The 17,150-nt window shown below is 39.1% G+C and overlaps 1 protein-coding gene across 7 annotated transcripts in view; it reads left to right on the plus strand.

The window, feature by feature from the left end:
* The window catches only part of Dlg5 (Discs large 5), an 847,504-nt gene that overhangs the window by 642,563 nt on the left and 187,791 nt on the right, over positions 1-17,150 (plus strand). For all 7 annotated transcript variants that reach the window (XR_011044295.1, XM_068372367.1, XM_068372363.1 and 4 more), the window contains one exon: positions 10,301-10,430. Coding sequence is in view for 6 of the 7 variants with exons in the window: in XM_068372367.1 (XP_068228468.1) it covers positions 10,301-10,430 (130 nt within the window). In the remaining variant the exon portion in view is untranslated. The remainder of the gene's footprint in view (positions 1-10,300; positions 10,431-17,150) is intronic.

The raw sequence follows: 17,150 nt of genomic DNA on the forward strand, positions 1-17,150 counted from the left end.
GTGAATTGATACAATAGTAAGGGGAAAGATGTTGAAGGGAGTTATCAGGCATGTAAGGGGATCAGTAGTAATATGGGGTGTAACATTTGGGAAGGAAAGTATACATGTATAATGAAAAAAACTATGGTAATAGAATACAGATGAATAAAGATTTTCCATAAATAATAATCCTTACATTTTTGGCTAAGGAGAGGGTAGAAAAATATATAGTAAGATGGGGGGAAGCTTCAAGGCTGAGAAAGGTAAACGATTTTGTGGGAATCGAAGTAGAATCCCAGTACATCAAGGAAGAGAGAAAATATATTATGGATAGTGTAGTGGTGATAAAAGATGCTATTTGGCTTTCATACAGGCCTTAGAGCATTTGATGCCTTTTCTTACAAAATCGAATGCTCTACAGAAATCCCTTGATTGGGGTCAGGAAGTTTGTATGATTGGCCTTGATTTTAAAGCTGCCTTTGACTGTGCTAATTATAAAGCCCATGTTTTCAAACTCAAACAATTGGGAGTACGTAGGTCTTTTCTTAGCATCATTGTTGAATTTTTAAGTAATAGATTGCAAAAAGTTGTTGATGGGCACTGTAGTGAATTCTTGTAGATGACGTGTGAATATTATTTTTTTTATACCAGTGTAGTTTTCAATTCCCCATAGTTTCAGGTTCCGAGTTAGTAGGTAGACTAACAATTATCCAGATATTGTAATGGAACAATGGTTATGGCGTTGAAGCAATTACCTACACTAGTCCATTTGGGTTTCCAATGGAGACACAAGAGGCTGAATTTAAGACGACTCTATTCAGACATGTACAGGGTACTTACAACTACTGATGGGGGCAGTAGTATGTTGCAAATACACTATAATTAGTTAAAACAGTCGACGACTGCAAATAAGGTGGAACAATTTACAAGAGTGACACTCTTGGAGTTGCTTCCGTGAGCACGTGACTCCAACTGACAGCCTAACGTGCGGCTCGAACTTCCTACATATTTGTGTTTAAATTTTATTAGATTTTAATTTAAGAAATCACACATTCAGAATCACTTCCATGAAAGTAGATTGCAAAAAATAAACTATTACAAATAAAATAAAGTTTCTTTTCCTCTTTAACATTTTTATAATTTTATTTGTAATTTCAACTGAAACTACAAATTCTCTACATGCCCCCACCAAGCTTTTACAAATTTACAATATTTGGGAAAGCTGACAGGAAATAGATGGTAACATTTAATTTATGCATAAAATTGAGCATTATACAAATTTCAATAAGCAAAGAAATTTTCAATAACATTCAGGAAGGTAATAGTAAATAAATGGCAATATTTAATATATAAAAAAATAAAAAAATAATTGACTATTAAATGAATCGCGATAAACAATCAGACATTGTTTTTCTTCCCTGATATGTAATTTATTGCATAATCATATTTACTCAATATCAGCTCCCACCTTCTCAACTTATTTTCCAACTTGGAATGTTTATTGATATAAGAGAGAGGTTGGTGATCAATTTCTAATACAAAATGTTGACCTAACAAATAAAAACTGAATTTTCCAATTTCCCAAATGATACAAAATGCCTTTTTTTCCAGGGTGCTATATCTCATCTGAGTATTATTCAATTTCTTTGAAATACACTGAATAGGTAGAACAGGGCCATCAGGCTCTAGTCTTTAACCTAATATGGCTCCTATTGCATACAAAGATGCATCACTTTGAACAATGTATGGCAACCATGGGTTACAGTAATGTGATACAATTTTATATCACCATTCAAGGCTAATTTCAGATCATCGAAGCATTTCATTAAATGCTCGTTCCAAACTAATTTATTTAGAGATTTATTCTTGATCATACCATATAACTAACAGGTTAAATCAGCAAAATTACACAAATAGTTTCTATAATAATTACATGAACCAAGGAAAGATTGGGGTCTCTTCTTTGAGTCGGGTAAAGGAAAATCTGGGATGGCTTGAAATTTCTCAGACTGGGGAGAAATGTATTTTTCACTCAAGGTTTGAATTTTTTCAGTACAAATATAAGACTTTTTTAGATTTACTTTAAGTTAGTAGACGTCAACGTATTAAACACATATTCTAGACACTTAAGCTGCCCGGAAAGAGTTTCTGTAGCAATGAGAATGTCATCTAAAAATGTGAAAATGTTAGGGTGATCTTGAAAGAGAACCCTTATAAGTCTAGAAAATTCAGCTGGTCCATTTGATATTCTGAATGGTAAAACTTTAAATTGGAATAATCCAAATTCAATTATGAATGCAGTGTATTTGCAACTCTTTTGACAGGTGAATTTGATATACACCATTCTTCAAATCAATTACAGAATAGAACTTACATTTAGGGATGCGAGCAAAAATTGACTGGGTGTTACTGATAGGTTCTCTATCTTTGACTAACTTACTATTTAAAGATCTACTGTATAGTCAATGACTATTCTTATCTCATCTTTGTCCTTTTTAGGAATGATAATGCAGGGACTGGAATAATCAGAGTTACTGGGTTCAATGAGATTATTCACATTCATTTTGTCAAGCTCAGCCTTGAAATTATTTCTGTATGCTAGTGGTACAGAGTAAGCATTCTTTTTGACTGGGGTGAGATCATTCAATTGAATAGAGTCAAAATATCAGTCGTAATGGGGGAGGTAGAAAGTATATCCGAATACTCCATTATCAAGCTATTCATCTCTGCTTGTATAGAAGGGTTTTCACAATGCTTCAACACATTATTCCCTTAGCAGAATCAAATATTGGCATATAGCTAATACTATAGATCATATTACTACATAATGCAGAACTATTAACATCAGCATCCTCGTCTGGTACATTATTCGAAGCAAGTTGAACATCAATTTTGTCATTTGAGTTAGAATTATTTTGAGAATGTTCATTATACAATTTTAAGAGATCAATGTGATATGACCAGATTTGACCATTAATTTCAATTGAGTAATTTTTATCAGATGAACCTCCAACAACATTGTAAGGCCCATGCCATCTTAGTTTCATTTTAGATTTTTTATATGGCAAGCTTTTCATGGGAACTTTATCCCCAATGTTAAGTTTTCTAGCTTTAGAACGAGGATCAAGTTTAGCTTTATTAGCTAATTGAGAATCGACTGCATTAGAATGTGCCTAAGGTCTGTCATCCTTACTATTTAATCTTGTATTTACAACAAACTCTTCAACATTTACTTTATCCAAAATGGGTGAGTCCATTCTTGAATTCAAATCTTGAATTTGATAGCTATATACTAGATCATAAGGTGTAAACCTAGTACTCAATCTAACTGTATTATTATAAGTAAATAAGAGCTTATTAACTAACTCAGCCCTTGATCTACCATCTTCTAAACAGGAATGTTTAATCATATCCGAAAAACAGATTTTGAGCAAAGTGAAAAATCCATTTTTGGGTGAGAGTGCCATGTCATCCTGATGGAAAACCAAGGGGCTATGACGGAGCTCAAAAGTATGGTGGTGAGTCGGATCCGTTCAGGAACTCGGAAGTTTCCCCCTACAGCCCCAGGCATATCGAAGTAACCTCCTTTGATAAAAAACAACGCATAGAGATTTGCCTTACATGTTCCATATATAGATGGTACCATAAATCTGGATGGCATAGACGTCCTCCCTCTGGGGGACCTAGATTTTACTCCCAGATACTAGAATTCCCATTCAACGGATTCGTTCGATTGAAAGAGATTGCCATGGTTAGGTTAGACAAGGTACCGAAGGTAACAGTATTATTTCCTAAAGGGCAGGCCCGGTCTGTCTGGACCAGGATGTTGTCAGTCTTGGGGGTACGATAATTCCAAGATCTGCCCTTCCAATTCGACCTACACGTTTGATGGTCTGATCGGGTTAGTTGTGGGAAATACGTTCTGTCTGAGGCCTCTATCAGACAGGAATCGATAGTCGGTTACCCACTCGTCATCACAGCTTTCCTCTGATTCGACGTCTATGCATCCAAATCCCCCTCATCAGGTGGTCTACCTCACTGATTCCCCAGGTACACAGCCCAACCCCGTTGGGATGTTTTACCTGCATACAGCCCTAGATCCGAACCCTCAGGCTCCTCTCGTGGATACCAGAGAGGAAGCTACAGGAGTAGAAGACAGTCTCGCCATAGAGACGGACCTAGGAAAAAGGGGGCTCGGAGAAGGAAAGTACCTAGATTCACCCCCTCACAACGCGGTGGTCCCGGTAGGGGGTAGACTTTACCATTTTCGAGACCATTGGACCTTCGGTCTGTGGGCTCATAGCATAATCTCTAAAGGTTTGAGGCGAAAATGGCCACAAGGTCCTCCTCCTCCACCAGTGACCTTCTCCCAGAAATCCACTCCCATCCTGAAAGAGTACACCACAGGGTTACTCAAGAAGAAGTAATCAAACGGGATCGATCACTGAAGTTCCAAAGCCACCTGTTCACGATTCCGAAGAAAGGCTTGTCGGCATTGAGAGTGGTCCTGGACTTGTCAAGCTAAACTCTTACATTCTCTGCGACAAGTTCCGGATGTTGACTATCTCTCAGGTACGGACCTTGCTTCCCCGTAGGACCGTCACCACCTCTGTCGATCTTACCGACGACTATTATCTTGCGCCTATAGCTCGAAACTTCTCTTCTTATCTGGGTTTCCGCCTAAGCAGGAAAGCCTTTGTGTTCAAGACATGCCCTTTGGCCTCGACATTGATCCCAGGATATTCACGAAACTGGGAGAGAGAGTGTTAGAACAACTCAGGAACCAAGAGATACAGATCATTGCTTATCTGGCCGGTTGGCTCATTTGGGCCCGGCCGGTCATAGAAGGCAACAGAGCTACGAAGGAATTACAGTACTTCAATTTCTCGACAACCTGTGATTTCGGGTCAATCTCCAAAAAATCTCGCCTGCAACCATCAGGCCGCTTAGAATGGTTAGCCATTCAGTGGGACCTTTCGAAGCACACGTTGTCTCTCCCTTCCAAAAGGTAAGAGGAATAGTTTCCAAGATCTAAAAAATTTTCTCAAACACAAACAGGTGTCCGAAGAGCCTTAGAAAGTATCCTCGGACTTTTCCAATTCACTTCAGTAACAGATCTCCTAATAAAAGCCAAACTCAAAGACATCAATCGAGTTTGGAGAAAGAGAGCTACAGTACCTATAAGAGACATGGTCTCGAAGATCCCCTCTGTCTTGAAAATGAGACTACGACCATGGTCCGAACCGAAGGACCTCTCCAAATCGGTTCCTCTACAATTACCACCTCCACAAGTGACATTCCATACAGCCGCGTCTCTAAGTGGATGGGGGGGATTACTCCGAACATCAGATATTTCAGGTTCTTGGTCTCTCTCCATGAAACAGTCCCATATCATTGTTCTCAAAGCCATGGCAGTGTTCTTGACCCTGAAGAGAGAGACTCCACAGAGGTCGACCCACATCAGAGTAGTGTCAGACAGCACAGACGCAGTACACTACGTCAACAGGGGAGGATCCAAGTCACCCAACCTGAATCAGGTCCTGGTCACTATCTTCGCCTGGGCAACAAAAGAGAACTGGTTCCTGTCAGCACCTCACCTAACGGGAGGCCAGAATGTGAGAGCGGACTCACTATCCAGGACGGATCCACTGGAGTCAGAATGGTCTCTAGACATAATTTCATTCCGGTGGATACTCAGGCTCGTTCCAGGCCTCCAGGTAGATCTATTCGCAACTCAGATGAATCACTAACTTCCTTGTTATGTGACCCCAACCCTGGACCCTCGGGCTTATGCCATGGACGCATTACCCCGGGATTGGAACCATTAGAAGAAGATTTCCCTATCTCCCCCAGGGAATCTTCTAAAAACTTTTACACAAACTACGCTCCTTCCGGGGCGCAGTGGCTTTAGTACCACCTCACTGGCCAAGAACAGTTGGTTTCCTCTCCTCCTCGAGTTGAAACTCAGTCCCATCCGGATCCCGTTCCTCAAACTGACCCGAGTATCCAAACTCACTGTGTCAGATTACTCAAGGATAGCCAAAACTCTAACTTTGTGGACTACAGGAAGTTGGCAGCTCGTAGAGATGCGAACATTGAACCGGAAAACGATTTCTTCATCGAATGGGACAAAAGGGACTCGCCAATATGATTCGGCCGTTAACAACTAGTAGGTCCCCTAAGAGTGCAGACCATACTCGTATGTCCCCGCATTTAGCCATCTCTTTCTTGAGGTTCCTATTTGACAAAGGCCTAACAGTTAGCACTTTAACCACCATCAAGTCAGCTTTGAAGAAGATCTTCCTTGTTGGGTTCAACATTAACCTAGCTGATTCCTATTTCTCATCAACCACAAAAACATGTGCTAGGCTTCGACCTTCGGTTCGGCCACAAAAGGACTCTTGGTCTCTGAACGGTGTTCTCAAACTTGCGATGGACACGGACAATGAATCCTGCTCTTATATCACTCTTCTTAGGAAGACTTTATTTCTAACGGCTATGGCCTCAGGTGATGGAACATCAGAACTAGCAGCTCTCTCACGAAACCCGGAAAACATAGATTTCCTCCCTTCAGCCGAAGTACTCCTTTTCCAGACAAAGCTTTCCTAGCTAAAAAATGAGGATCCGCAAAATAGGTGCTCCCCTCGGAAGATTATTCTTCATCCCCAGGATCATTCTCCATGTACAGTCACACTCTCAAGCCCCTTTTTAGCTAGAACTGCCACCCGCTCGTCTGGCCCCTTGGTTATCAGGGAACAAGGAGGTACTATTTCCATTCACGGTATCAGGCAACAAATCCTCTACTTCATTAAACATACTAATCCGGAATCATTTCCCCAGGCTCATGATATACGGACAGTAGAGGTCTCCAACAATGATTCCCAGAACAGGGACTTTGATGATTTTAAAAAATATACGGGTTGGAAATCCCCTATGGTTGTCAAACGCCAATATCTAAAGATCTTACAGGCCCTTAAATGCCGACGATGGCAGAGGGGAGCCTTATCCCTCCCCATTAATCTCCTCTTCTTCCTTTCTTCCATCTCTTCTCTTCTCCCTCCTACCCGCCACTCACACCACGTCGCCGCTCTCCTTGGTAGTTCGTTAGCCCTATGATATTTGCCATGTTTAATTCCTATGGTTTAACTATTATTGTAGTTACCGTTCCTTTAATGTTTAGATATACTTAGACATGTAAGGTTTGATGCCTTTTGCGATTCGACACTCAGTTGGTTCCTTGTCGTCATTATTATTTAACCTTACGTTCCTTATGTCATTTGGCTGGTTGGTAATTGGACGATTACTTTATTATATCATAGTATTGTCGTACATGGTGATTGTATTCTCCTCATTATGCTATTAATTTATTGGGCTTGGAAGGCATTCTCTGGTACTTTTTCGCCGGCCGTCACAGGTCGACCCAGAAAAGGGATTTTGACGAAGGAAAAATCTATTTCTGGGGAGAGACCTGTGACGCCCGGCGAAACCCTTCCCGATTATTTTTGTACGGACCCACCCTTTCCTTGCCAAGCCATATGTTCTTGCAGAAGGATGACCTGGTGAGCGCGAGTGGTAGGTGTCGGTAGGGTAACCCAACTGTATTCTCTAGGGCCTGTCACGGCCCTCCCCCTTTGATGAAGGGATTATCTAAATGGAAGACAGCCTGTGAATAGTGTTTTCAAACGCCCTTGTTAGATATACGACACCAACAAGGTGCTCGCGCGAGGGTTGTAACCTCTGCATTCCATGCTTTTAATTTTCTCTGGTATATTTGGAAGATTTATATCAGAAAAAGTACAAAGAATTACTTTTTCGCCGGCCGTCACAGGTCTCTCCCCAGAAATAGATTTTTCCTTCGTCAAAATCCCTTTTTTGGGCTCGGGCCATGTCGTCCTGATGGAAGCATACCAGAGAATTAACTTGAAAGTACCATATCTGTGGGTTTGTGTATGTGCCTTCTACCTTGAATGGATTTCCTTATCTGGTCTCCTAGACCTGTATATGAAATTCCAGTTAACTCTCATTTCCACTAAGCCTGGAACTGGCTTAGTGCTTCCTGCCCCCTGCAGGGAAAGTGTCGACTTCGACAATAAGGATTCAAGGTTTGTATTTCTGTAGGAACAAAAGGGAAAACTTTAGAGCTTACCTTTAATTACTATGGAAATCTGTACTGATTTCAAGTTCTCTATATTTATAGGGATTAAATAAAACTCTGGCTTTTTTTTATTTATATGCAACTGAGGTAGCAGAGATAAGATGCAGATACATTTTTGTATCTTTATTTTGTAACTAAATTATCAAATGTTGTTATAGCAAAGTATGAATCTGATCCAGCATTAATACACACCAGGCTTCATATTTTCACCGGTAAGGGAAAGATATAATAATTTCATTATTGGAATAATGCCACTCAATGGAGATGTGAAACCAAATCTATCTGATTTGCTCAGATTTTGGACATGCATAAACACTGTTGCAAATGTTCACTCGGCACTGGTGTTATTGGTCAGATGTGCACCTATATGGAACAGTCTGTTAATCATCGTTAGGATTTGCACTAGAAGGTACGTATACCCATGCACCCGATACACTGTTAAGTCCCAAAACAGTCCACTGTTCGTCGCAGCACTAGACAACGGGTTTTATGACACTACCCGCCACCACCACAAAATGTTTTATTTCATGTACTTGGTTCGCATAGTGTTTGTAGAAGACCCTGAATGATCTCCACCAGTGTATGAGTGGAGTCTTTCAAAGTCCGTATGTTGAAAGAAGTTCAACGAAGAAGCAACTTTCCTCGGATCGTGACCTGCGAATGTACTGTCACAATCTGCTCTGCGAATAAAGTAGGTGAGCTTCGCTCTCAGTTGTCTTAAGGATAAGTTTGATCCTTAGGTTTCGCCTCTGAAGAGCTGTCCTCCCTTGAAGTCTGAAGTTCTTCACAGATAGACCTTAAGACACTCTACTGGGCATAGAGAGACATCTTCCTTCAGTGGGCAGATTCTCCAAGGACCCCATCTCTTAGTGGGTAGCTCATTCTTGGCAAGAAAGGCAGGATTAGGAAAGAGGTTCAGTTCTCCTGTGTCTAGGAACTGAATATGGCCTTCGTTTCTGGATAAGGCCACTATTTCACTAACTCTAGCCCCTAAGGCTATTGCAAACAGAAAGATGACTTTCTGTCTTAGATCCTTTAGAGTACAATTCTCATTGTTTAGGTTCGAAGCATAGTGCAAGACTTTGTCCAACGACCAGATGATGGGCTTTGGTGGAGTTGCTGACTTGAGTCTAGCGCATGCCTTTGGGATCTTATTGAAGATTTCACTTGAGAGGTCCACCTCAAAGGCATACAGAAGTGGTCTAGTCAGGGCCAACTTACATGAGGTAATGGTAGTAGAAGCTAGGCTTTGTTCGTGTAGGTGTATGAAGAATGCGAGACAGAAATCTATCGATATTTGTCAGTTTCCTTGTTTTCACAAAGGACACCCATTTCTTCCATGACGATTCATATTGTCTCCTAGTCGAACTTGACTTATACTCTTCGATGAAGTCAACTTTATCCCTTGAGATTCCAAACTTTTTGTTCACCGCTAGGGCGAGAAAATCATGAGATGTAGGTTGTTCAATATTTTCATTATTGTACGTTTTATCAATTGCCCACCTTTTATGTGGTATGTCAGTCGGTCATGTGATCCACCGATATGAATCTTTGAAATAATAAGAATTTTGATAATAGAATTCATTTCAGTATTTATCTGTGAGTCGCAAATTACCCACCCACCCAACTTTATATTTTTCAAAGAGATTTGAAGGAGGAATAGAAGAGTCCCTCGACTTGATAATATTATATGCTAAATATGGTTGTTCCAAGAGGCTAGCAGGCAGGGGACTGTCCTATCAAATTGAGCAATCTAGCGCCTACTGGTATCCTGAATGGGTGGGGAATATAGGGGAGAGAGAAAAACCATATTTTATTTTTGGGGTCGAGAAGGTTGCACTTAAAAAATATTAACAATGTAATTTGCAGGTATGTATTGAAATAGTAGATTTCATTATTAAAATCCATTTTTTTGTTTATCATCAGTGTACAATGTTTAACATTGCTTTTCATTCCTTGTATTTTACATTAGATACTGTGGGAATTGGAAATATTCAAGGAATTTTAAATTTGATTGAGTATGTTTTCGGTTGTTGTTAAGGTTAATTAAAAAGATTACTGTATATCATTTTATGTATTGATTATAAATTTTATTTAAGCTAAAAGGAAAATTATAGAATCTGAAAATGTATAGATTTTCTAACAGTTTCGGTAACTTCATTTTAGGGAACGGTTGGAAGCAGAACAGGAGAAGGCAGCTGTTGTACGTCAGTTGGCAGCACATAATCATTCTCGAGATTCAGCAATAGACACGGATATGCAAGAGTGGGAAATTGATACTCTCCATATGCCTATTGTAAGAAACTTATTTTTGTTATTATTTTAATATCAATATCAATTACGTACATTTGAAATCCTCCTAGCATTTCGATTATTTTCTCTATGTTACGTTTAAAGGTGACAATTCTTCTATATGGAAGTTCTTATTTTTTTCTAACAGTGAGTATACAGAATGTAGGCTTTTAATTTCCCCGTCTTTTTATGTTTAAATAACAAAAAAATAGTGGAAGTTTTCTCCGTCAATTCCATACTGTATTTGAAAAAATCAGGCTTCAAAGTTTTTTGAGAGATTATAGAATAGATTTTAGTATCTATAAATATGGGCTTTTAGCAGTGATTTTCCTCACTACTATGAATAATAAGGATGTAATAATATTTCCTGGTCATTTACTTAGTAGTGGTGAGCCCCTTCCCTCAAATATAAAAATATTGCTCCATACACACATTCATACACTACATATATCAATTGCATGCACATGAGGAAGACTGGCTAACATAATATATTCTCGTCTGTATTTTTTAGGGCAAATTTTATACTTTTGGCCTATTCATTTATTGTCTCTTGACAATTTGTGCATCATTCAGCATAACCAAAACAAAACTGCTAAATATATGAATGAGCAGACAAAAAATGAAGGTAATAGAAAAACCATTTAGGCTGTGCAATCTATTAGTGAAAGATTTTCCAGTGATTTAAAAATCAAACCTTCTAAATCACACCATAATTCTTTAAAAATTATTTTAATTAGTGAAGGTCTTTTAATACTGACAGGCTTAAAGATATCTTTTATAAATGAAGATCTAATCCTAGATGTTTGTGTACCACAGTAAACATTGATCTATACCGTGTATAGGCCAAGATTGGAAATACTCAAAAGGACACATTTTAGCAATATAATATTAACTAGTGCTAATCTATATATGATATTAACTAGTTCTAGTCTAGTCACTGATATATTCATAGACTGACAAAAAAAAAAAAAATAAACCTACCAGAGTCTTTGTTACAAAATAATGCTAAACTGTCTTTCAGATCCTATAAACGACAATCTAGAGGGTTTTAAAAACCATAGGTACAAGCATGTGATCAAAAGTCCCCAGGAAATTAGATTTAGAAAGGATGGATTTTGATGAACCACATTTGAAAAGGATCAGCTCAGCAACCTTCTCAGACATTCTGACAACAGGTGGCACAGATCCTTGGACCATTTCCTTTGTGTCGTGAACAGGGATATTAGAGTCATTGTGGTTTGCAGTGAGCTTGAAGTTAATTCACATTAAATAGATCATGATAAAAGATGGGAATTTGTAAAGATCTAGGTTTTTCTCTACTTGATTGGGTATCTACCTTCTATGCTAAGGGATCCAGAACATCAGAACATAACACCTTTATCATTATTTTGCCGAGAGCATCTGATGTTCCTCGGTTATCCATTCAAGTAGTGACCATGACCGATGTTGCTTATCTTTGCTGACTGAATGAGAAATGGTGTTTTCAACATGGTAGGATCGTTGACCGGCAAAGGTGAGAGTATGACTATGTATGGATGACCTCACCATTTCCAAATTTCTAATCCTACTGGCAAGTGGCAGCTACCATTTGCTTAGAAGCACTATACTCTTTCTGCTTAGGTGAACTTTTCATTTACACTAAGAATCTTGATCTGATCCTTCAATATACAGTACTTCCCAGAGAGGTACCATGTACGCTACATATTCCTTACGAGATTTCTAAAAATGAATTGTCCCCTGCATGAGACAGAGAATACGGAACAAGATCACCCTGAAACCATTCCTGTTTACAAGAGTGGGTAGGATTGATAACAAATCTGGAGTAGAGACTGGCTTGAGTTCTGGTAACCAACTGAGTGACTAATTTATCAATTAGGCTACATCTACAGGTAGTCATTGACTTACGACAGAGATAGGGACCGAGATATGTGTCGTAAGTCGATTTCGACATATATCGAACTAAAAATGTGAAGCTTCCGTAGATTTATTATGATGCGTTATGATTCGGCAATCATCTCGGTCATATTTTATTAATATTTTGTTACTGTCTACCATGATTCCATTTCTTGTTTCATAGGATATCATATGCTCTATTAATGCATTTTTGTATTCTATTTTTCAATTTTGGAAGCATTTTACCTATCGAGAAGTACTTAAAATTTTGTTTACCTTTGGTTATGATCAGCTGATGTGAAAGTGCTGCTACCTACCGTATCAAAATATGGTGTGCATACGTGTGGCATTTTTTTTTATATTTCTTAACTTATTAGAAATATCTTCATGGTGAATATTACATCAGCGATAATATGTTACAGGAAATCAGTTTCCATACAGTTCGTCTTATCATTAGGTATAATGCAAAATCATTGTAGCTCTTTCTGCGGGGGTGTGTGTGCGCTCGCTCTTGCAATCGCGTACGGGTAGTTCATTTTTAAAGCTTCATACAGTATTCAATTTTTAGTTCAATATTGAGCCTTCATATTTCATTAGACATTATTGCATTTAATTGGGGTTTATTAAAGCACGTTTATATTTTATTTTTCAATTTCTTGATCATATCAATTATCAACAAATACTTATTATTTACTTTCAGTTGGCATCAGCTGATCTCAAGGTCACACTGCCGTATTACAATTATGCGCACAAATAGTATGAATAACTGATTTATGTAATTTTCTTGACATTCAAAATCTCCTCATAATGAGTATTACAATAGCGCCAATATGTTATAGGATATCACATTTTCCATACAGGCCATTTATAGACCTTATTATTAGTTATAAAAGGAATCTCTCTCTCTCTCTCTCTCTCTCTCTCTCTCTCTCTCTCTCTCTCTCTCTCTCTCTCTCTCTCTCTGTATTTTGAATTTTAATTCAGTTAAATCTTCATATTTCTTTGAAAATTATTAAGAAATTCTTTATATAGTATGTACAAAAGGCCATTCTCTTCCAGAAAAGGCCAGTTTCATCACAGTTAAAGACTTGCTGAGGAATGTAGTCTTCTCTGGAAATTAATTCCTCAAACTTCTTGAGGAATTCGTCTGCTGCTTTCTTGTCAGAACTGACCACCTCTCCATGCCTGACGACTGAGTGAATACCAGTCCTCCTCCTCAAGCGATGAAACGACCCATGAGAAGCCTTGAACTCTGTGGGGGCTTGCTGCGACGTTCCTTCGTCTCCGCTGTCTCTCTGGGCTTCCATGAGATCGGCGAAGATGGCGCTCGCTTTGTGCAAAATTACCGATTGCTTGAGTGTATCACCAGTGATTTCCTTCTCTTTAATCCATAGTAGAAGGAATCTCTCCATCTCGTCATTGATTGAAGTCCTTCTACTGGCAAGGAAAGTCATGCCCTTAGAAGACTTACTTGCTTTAATGGCTTCCTTGTTCTGGATAATTGTACCAATTGTTGACTAGTTACGGCCATATGCACTAGCGAGGGTAACGATGCGCATGCCTTCTTCGTATTTCTTGATTATCTCCAGCGTCGTTTCCATAGTAATCATCTTCTTACTTCTCCCTTTAACATCACTAACTATCTTGGGACCCATGGCTAACGAATTAAATTTTGAATTAAGCACTAAAATGCAAAAAAAATACGATATCGCAAGCACTCACACGAGATAAAATCTTTACGAAACACACTCAAGATTCTGAACTGAGCATGCAATTAACAAAGAGAGAGAGAGAGGCAGCATCTCTCTCAGGCATTGTGGAAGGGATTTCGGCCATTAGCATATCAGCCCTTAGTGACGTCGACCAATAGCAGACCAGTATCTTAGTGACATATGCAGTGACCTATATAGTGGCATATGAGCGTGGTGTGAGGCGAGTGACTTGCACAATCATACGCACACCGACCGCCAAGTTTGAATTTTGGAATTTCATGCCGTAAGGCCGGGAAAATGCCGTAACAAGGGGACGAAAAAACTTTGCATTTCACATCGTAACAGGAAAAAATTGTAAGCTGGGGACGCCGTAACCCGGGAGTCCACTGTGTGTGTGTATGTATATATATATATATATATAGTATATATATATATATATATAGTATATATATATATATATATATATATATAAACAGATTTTGAGCAAAGCGAAAAATCTATTTTTGGGTGATATGGCCATGTCGTCCTGATGGAAGGTTCCTTAAGGCAGCTTTCTGAGGGATATTTAGCTACAGTGATACTCCCAGAGAATTATCCATAGGTCTCCAAAATTCTAACTCCTGGCACGAATATCCTTAATATATCTTTAAGGATATCGCATAATATCAGTTGACCTATTTTTTGATATGACACATAGCAATCTTCTCCCCGAATAGATTTTACTCTTTGAGGGGGAAGAGTGGCGAACGAAGGGGAGCCATTATCAAGGTACCCGGTGGACCCCCTCCCTGTACTACTACGGCGCATTATTCCTTGTTGCATTTAAGCAGGAATAGCCGCAGATAGAGTTGTTTCGGGTGGGGTCTTTCATTACATAGTTGTGGTTTTTCTTTTTGAAAGAAGGGTGGGTCCATCAGGACGACATGGCCATATCACCCAAAAATAGATTTTTCGCTTTGCTCAAAATCCGTTTTTTGGGCTCAGCTATGTCGTCCTGATGGAAGCTTACCAGAGCATTAACTTGAAAGTACTATATCTGTGAGTTTGTATAAGTGCTTTTACTTTGGATGAGTTCCTTATATGGTCTCCTAGACCTTTATATATATGACATTACCGTTATTTGTCGTATCCATTGTGTTTGGAACTAACTTAGGGCTTCCTGCCCCTTGCAGGGAAATTGTCGACTTCGACTATAAGGATTCAAAGTTTGCATTTCTGTAGGAACAAGAGGGAAACTTCTTCGAGATTACCTGGTTGTTCTTTAGAAATTCTACTAACAAGATTTTTATTTTAAGGAAAATAAAAGGCTCTGGACAACTTTATTCTTACTTCTGAGGATAAAGAAGACGCAGATACATTTTTTTAGTTCTTATTTTCATAGTCAAAACAAAAACAAAATATGCTAATGTATTAGGAGAAGGAATCTAGCCATCATATTTGAACATCTTGGTGTATATGTATTTTTAATTTGTAAGGGAAGATCTTATATACATATATTAATTCATTTGTTAAATGCCACTCAATATTGTGAAATTAATTTTTTTGGTTTCACTTAGATGTTGGTTATGCTTCAACACTGTGTACAAATGTTCACACGGCACTGGTGATGTTGGTTAGATTCTGCATCTATATAGAACAGTCTGTAAATCACTCTAGTGATTTTTTACTAAAAGGTATTACACTTGAAGGTGCTAACACCTGTTCACCCAATACACTGTTGAGTCCCAAAACAGTCCACTGTTCATCGCAGCAGCACTAGACGACAGGTTTTATGACACTACCTGCCGCCACCACAAAGTGTTTTATCTCGTAGACTTGCTTCGCATAATGTTTATTGAAGACTCTGGGTGATTTCCAACCCGTGTATGAGTGGAGCCTATCAAAGTCCATGTGTTGAAAAAAGTTCAATGAAGAAGCAACTTTTCTTGGATCGTGACCTGCGAATAAAGTAGGCGAGTTGTGCCCTCAGTTGTTTTAGGGATAGGTTTGATCCTGAGGTTTCGCTTCGGAAGAGCTGTCCCTGCTTGAAGTCTAAAATTCTTCGAAGATAGACCTTAAGACACTCTACTGGACATAGAGAGACATCTTCCTTAAGAGGGCAGATTCTCCAAGGACCCCGCCTTTTGGTGGGCAGCTCGTTTTGGGTGAGAAAAGTAGGATCAGGAAACATCTTCAGTTCTCCCTCTTCTGTGAACTGAATATGGCCTTCATTTCTAGATAAGGCCACTATTTCACTAACTCTAGCTCCTGAGGCTATAGCGAACAGGAATATCACTTTCTATGATAGATCCTTTAGGGTGCAATCCTTGTTGTTCATGTTCGAAGTATAGTGCAAGACTTTGTCCTATGTCCATCATATGGGCTTTGCAGGGGTTGCTGGTTTGAGTCTAGTGCATGCTTTTGGTATCTTATTGAAGATTTAACTTGAAAGGTCCACCTGAAAGGCATAAAGAAGAGGTCAAGTCAAAGCTGACTTACACGCAGTTATTGTGGTGGAAGCCAGGCCTTGTTCATGTAGGTAGTGAAGAAGGAGAGGCAGAAATCTATTGAAATTTCTGTCGATTTCTTTATCTTCATAAAGGAAACCGACTTCTTCCAAGACGATTCATATTGTTTTCTAGTTGACTTTGACTTGTATTCTTCTATAAAGTGGATGTTGTCTTTTGAGATCCCAAACCTTTTCTTGGCTTCTAAGGCGAGAAAATCATGAGATGTAGGTTATTGAGTCTCAAGTATGAAGCGTAGACAGTCAACTTCTGAACCAATTGGGATATAACTGGGTTCGGTAGAGGGAACAGCTTCAGTTTCAATTCTAGAACTAGAGGGAACCAATTGCTTCTGGGCCATTTGGGGGCCACTACTGCTGCTGTTCCCCTAAAGGATCTTAGCTTGTTGAGGACCTTCAGGAGGAGATTGGTTGGTGGGAACAGATAGATTTGATTCCATCTGTTCCAATCGAGAGACATGGCGTCTTGCTTCTGCCTGAGGGTCCTCGTTAGGGGCTACATATCGAGGTAGTTTCTTAATGTTGCTCGTTGCGAAGAGGTCGATCTGCAGTTCTGAGACTTTTTCCAAGATGAAGGAGAATGAGTCTGCATCTAGGGACCATTCTGTCTCTA

Source organism: Palaemon carinicauda, chromosome 4, assembly GCF_036898095.1.
Source record: "Palaemon carinicauda isolate YSFRI2023 chromosome 4, ASM3689809v2, whole genome shotgun sequence".
Lineage (NCBI taxonomy): Eukaryota > Metazoa > Arthropoda > Malacostraca > Decapoda > Palaemonidae > Palaemon > Palaemon carinicauda.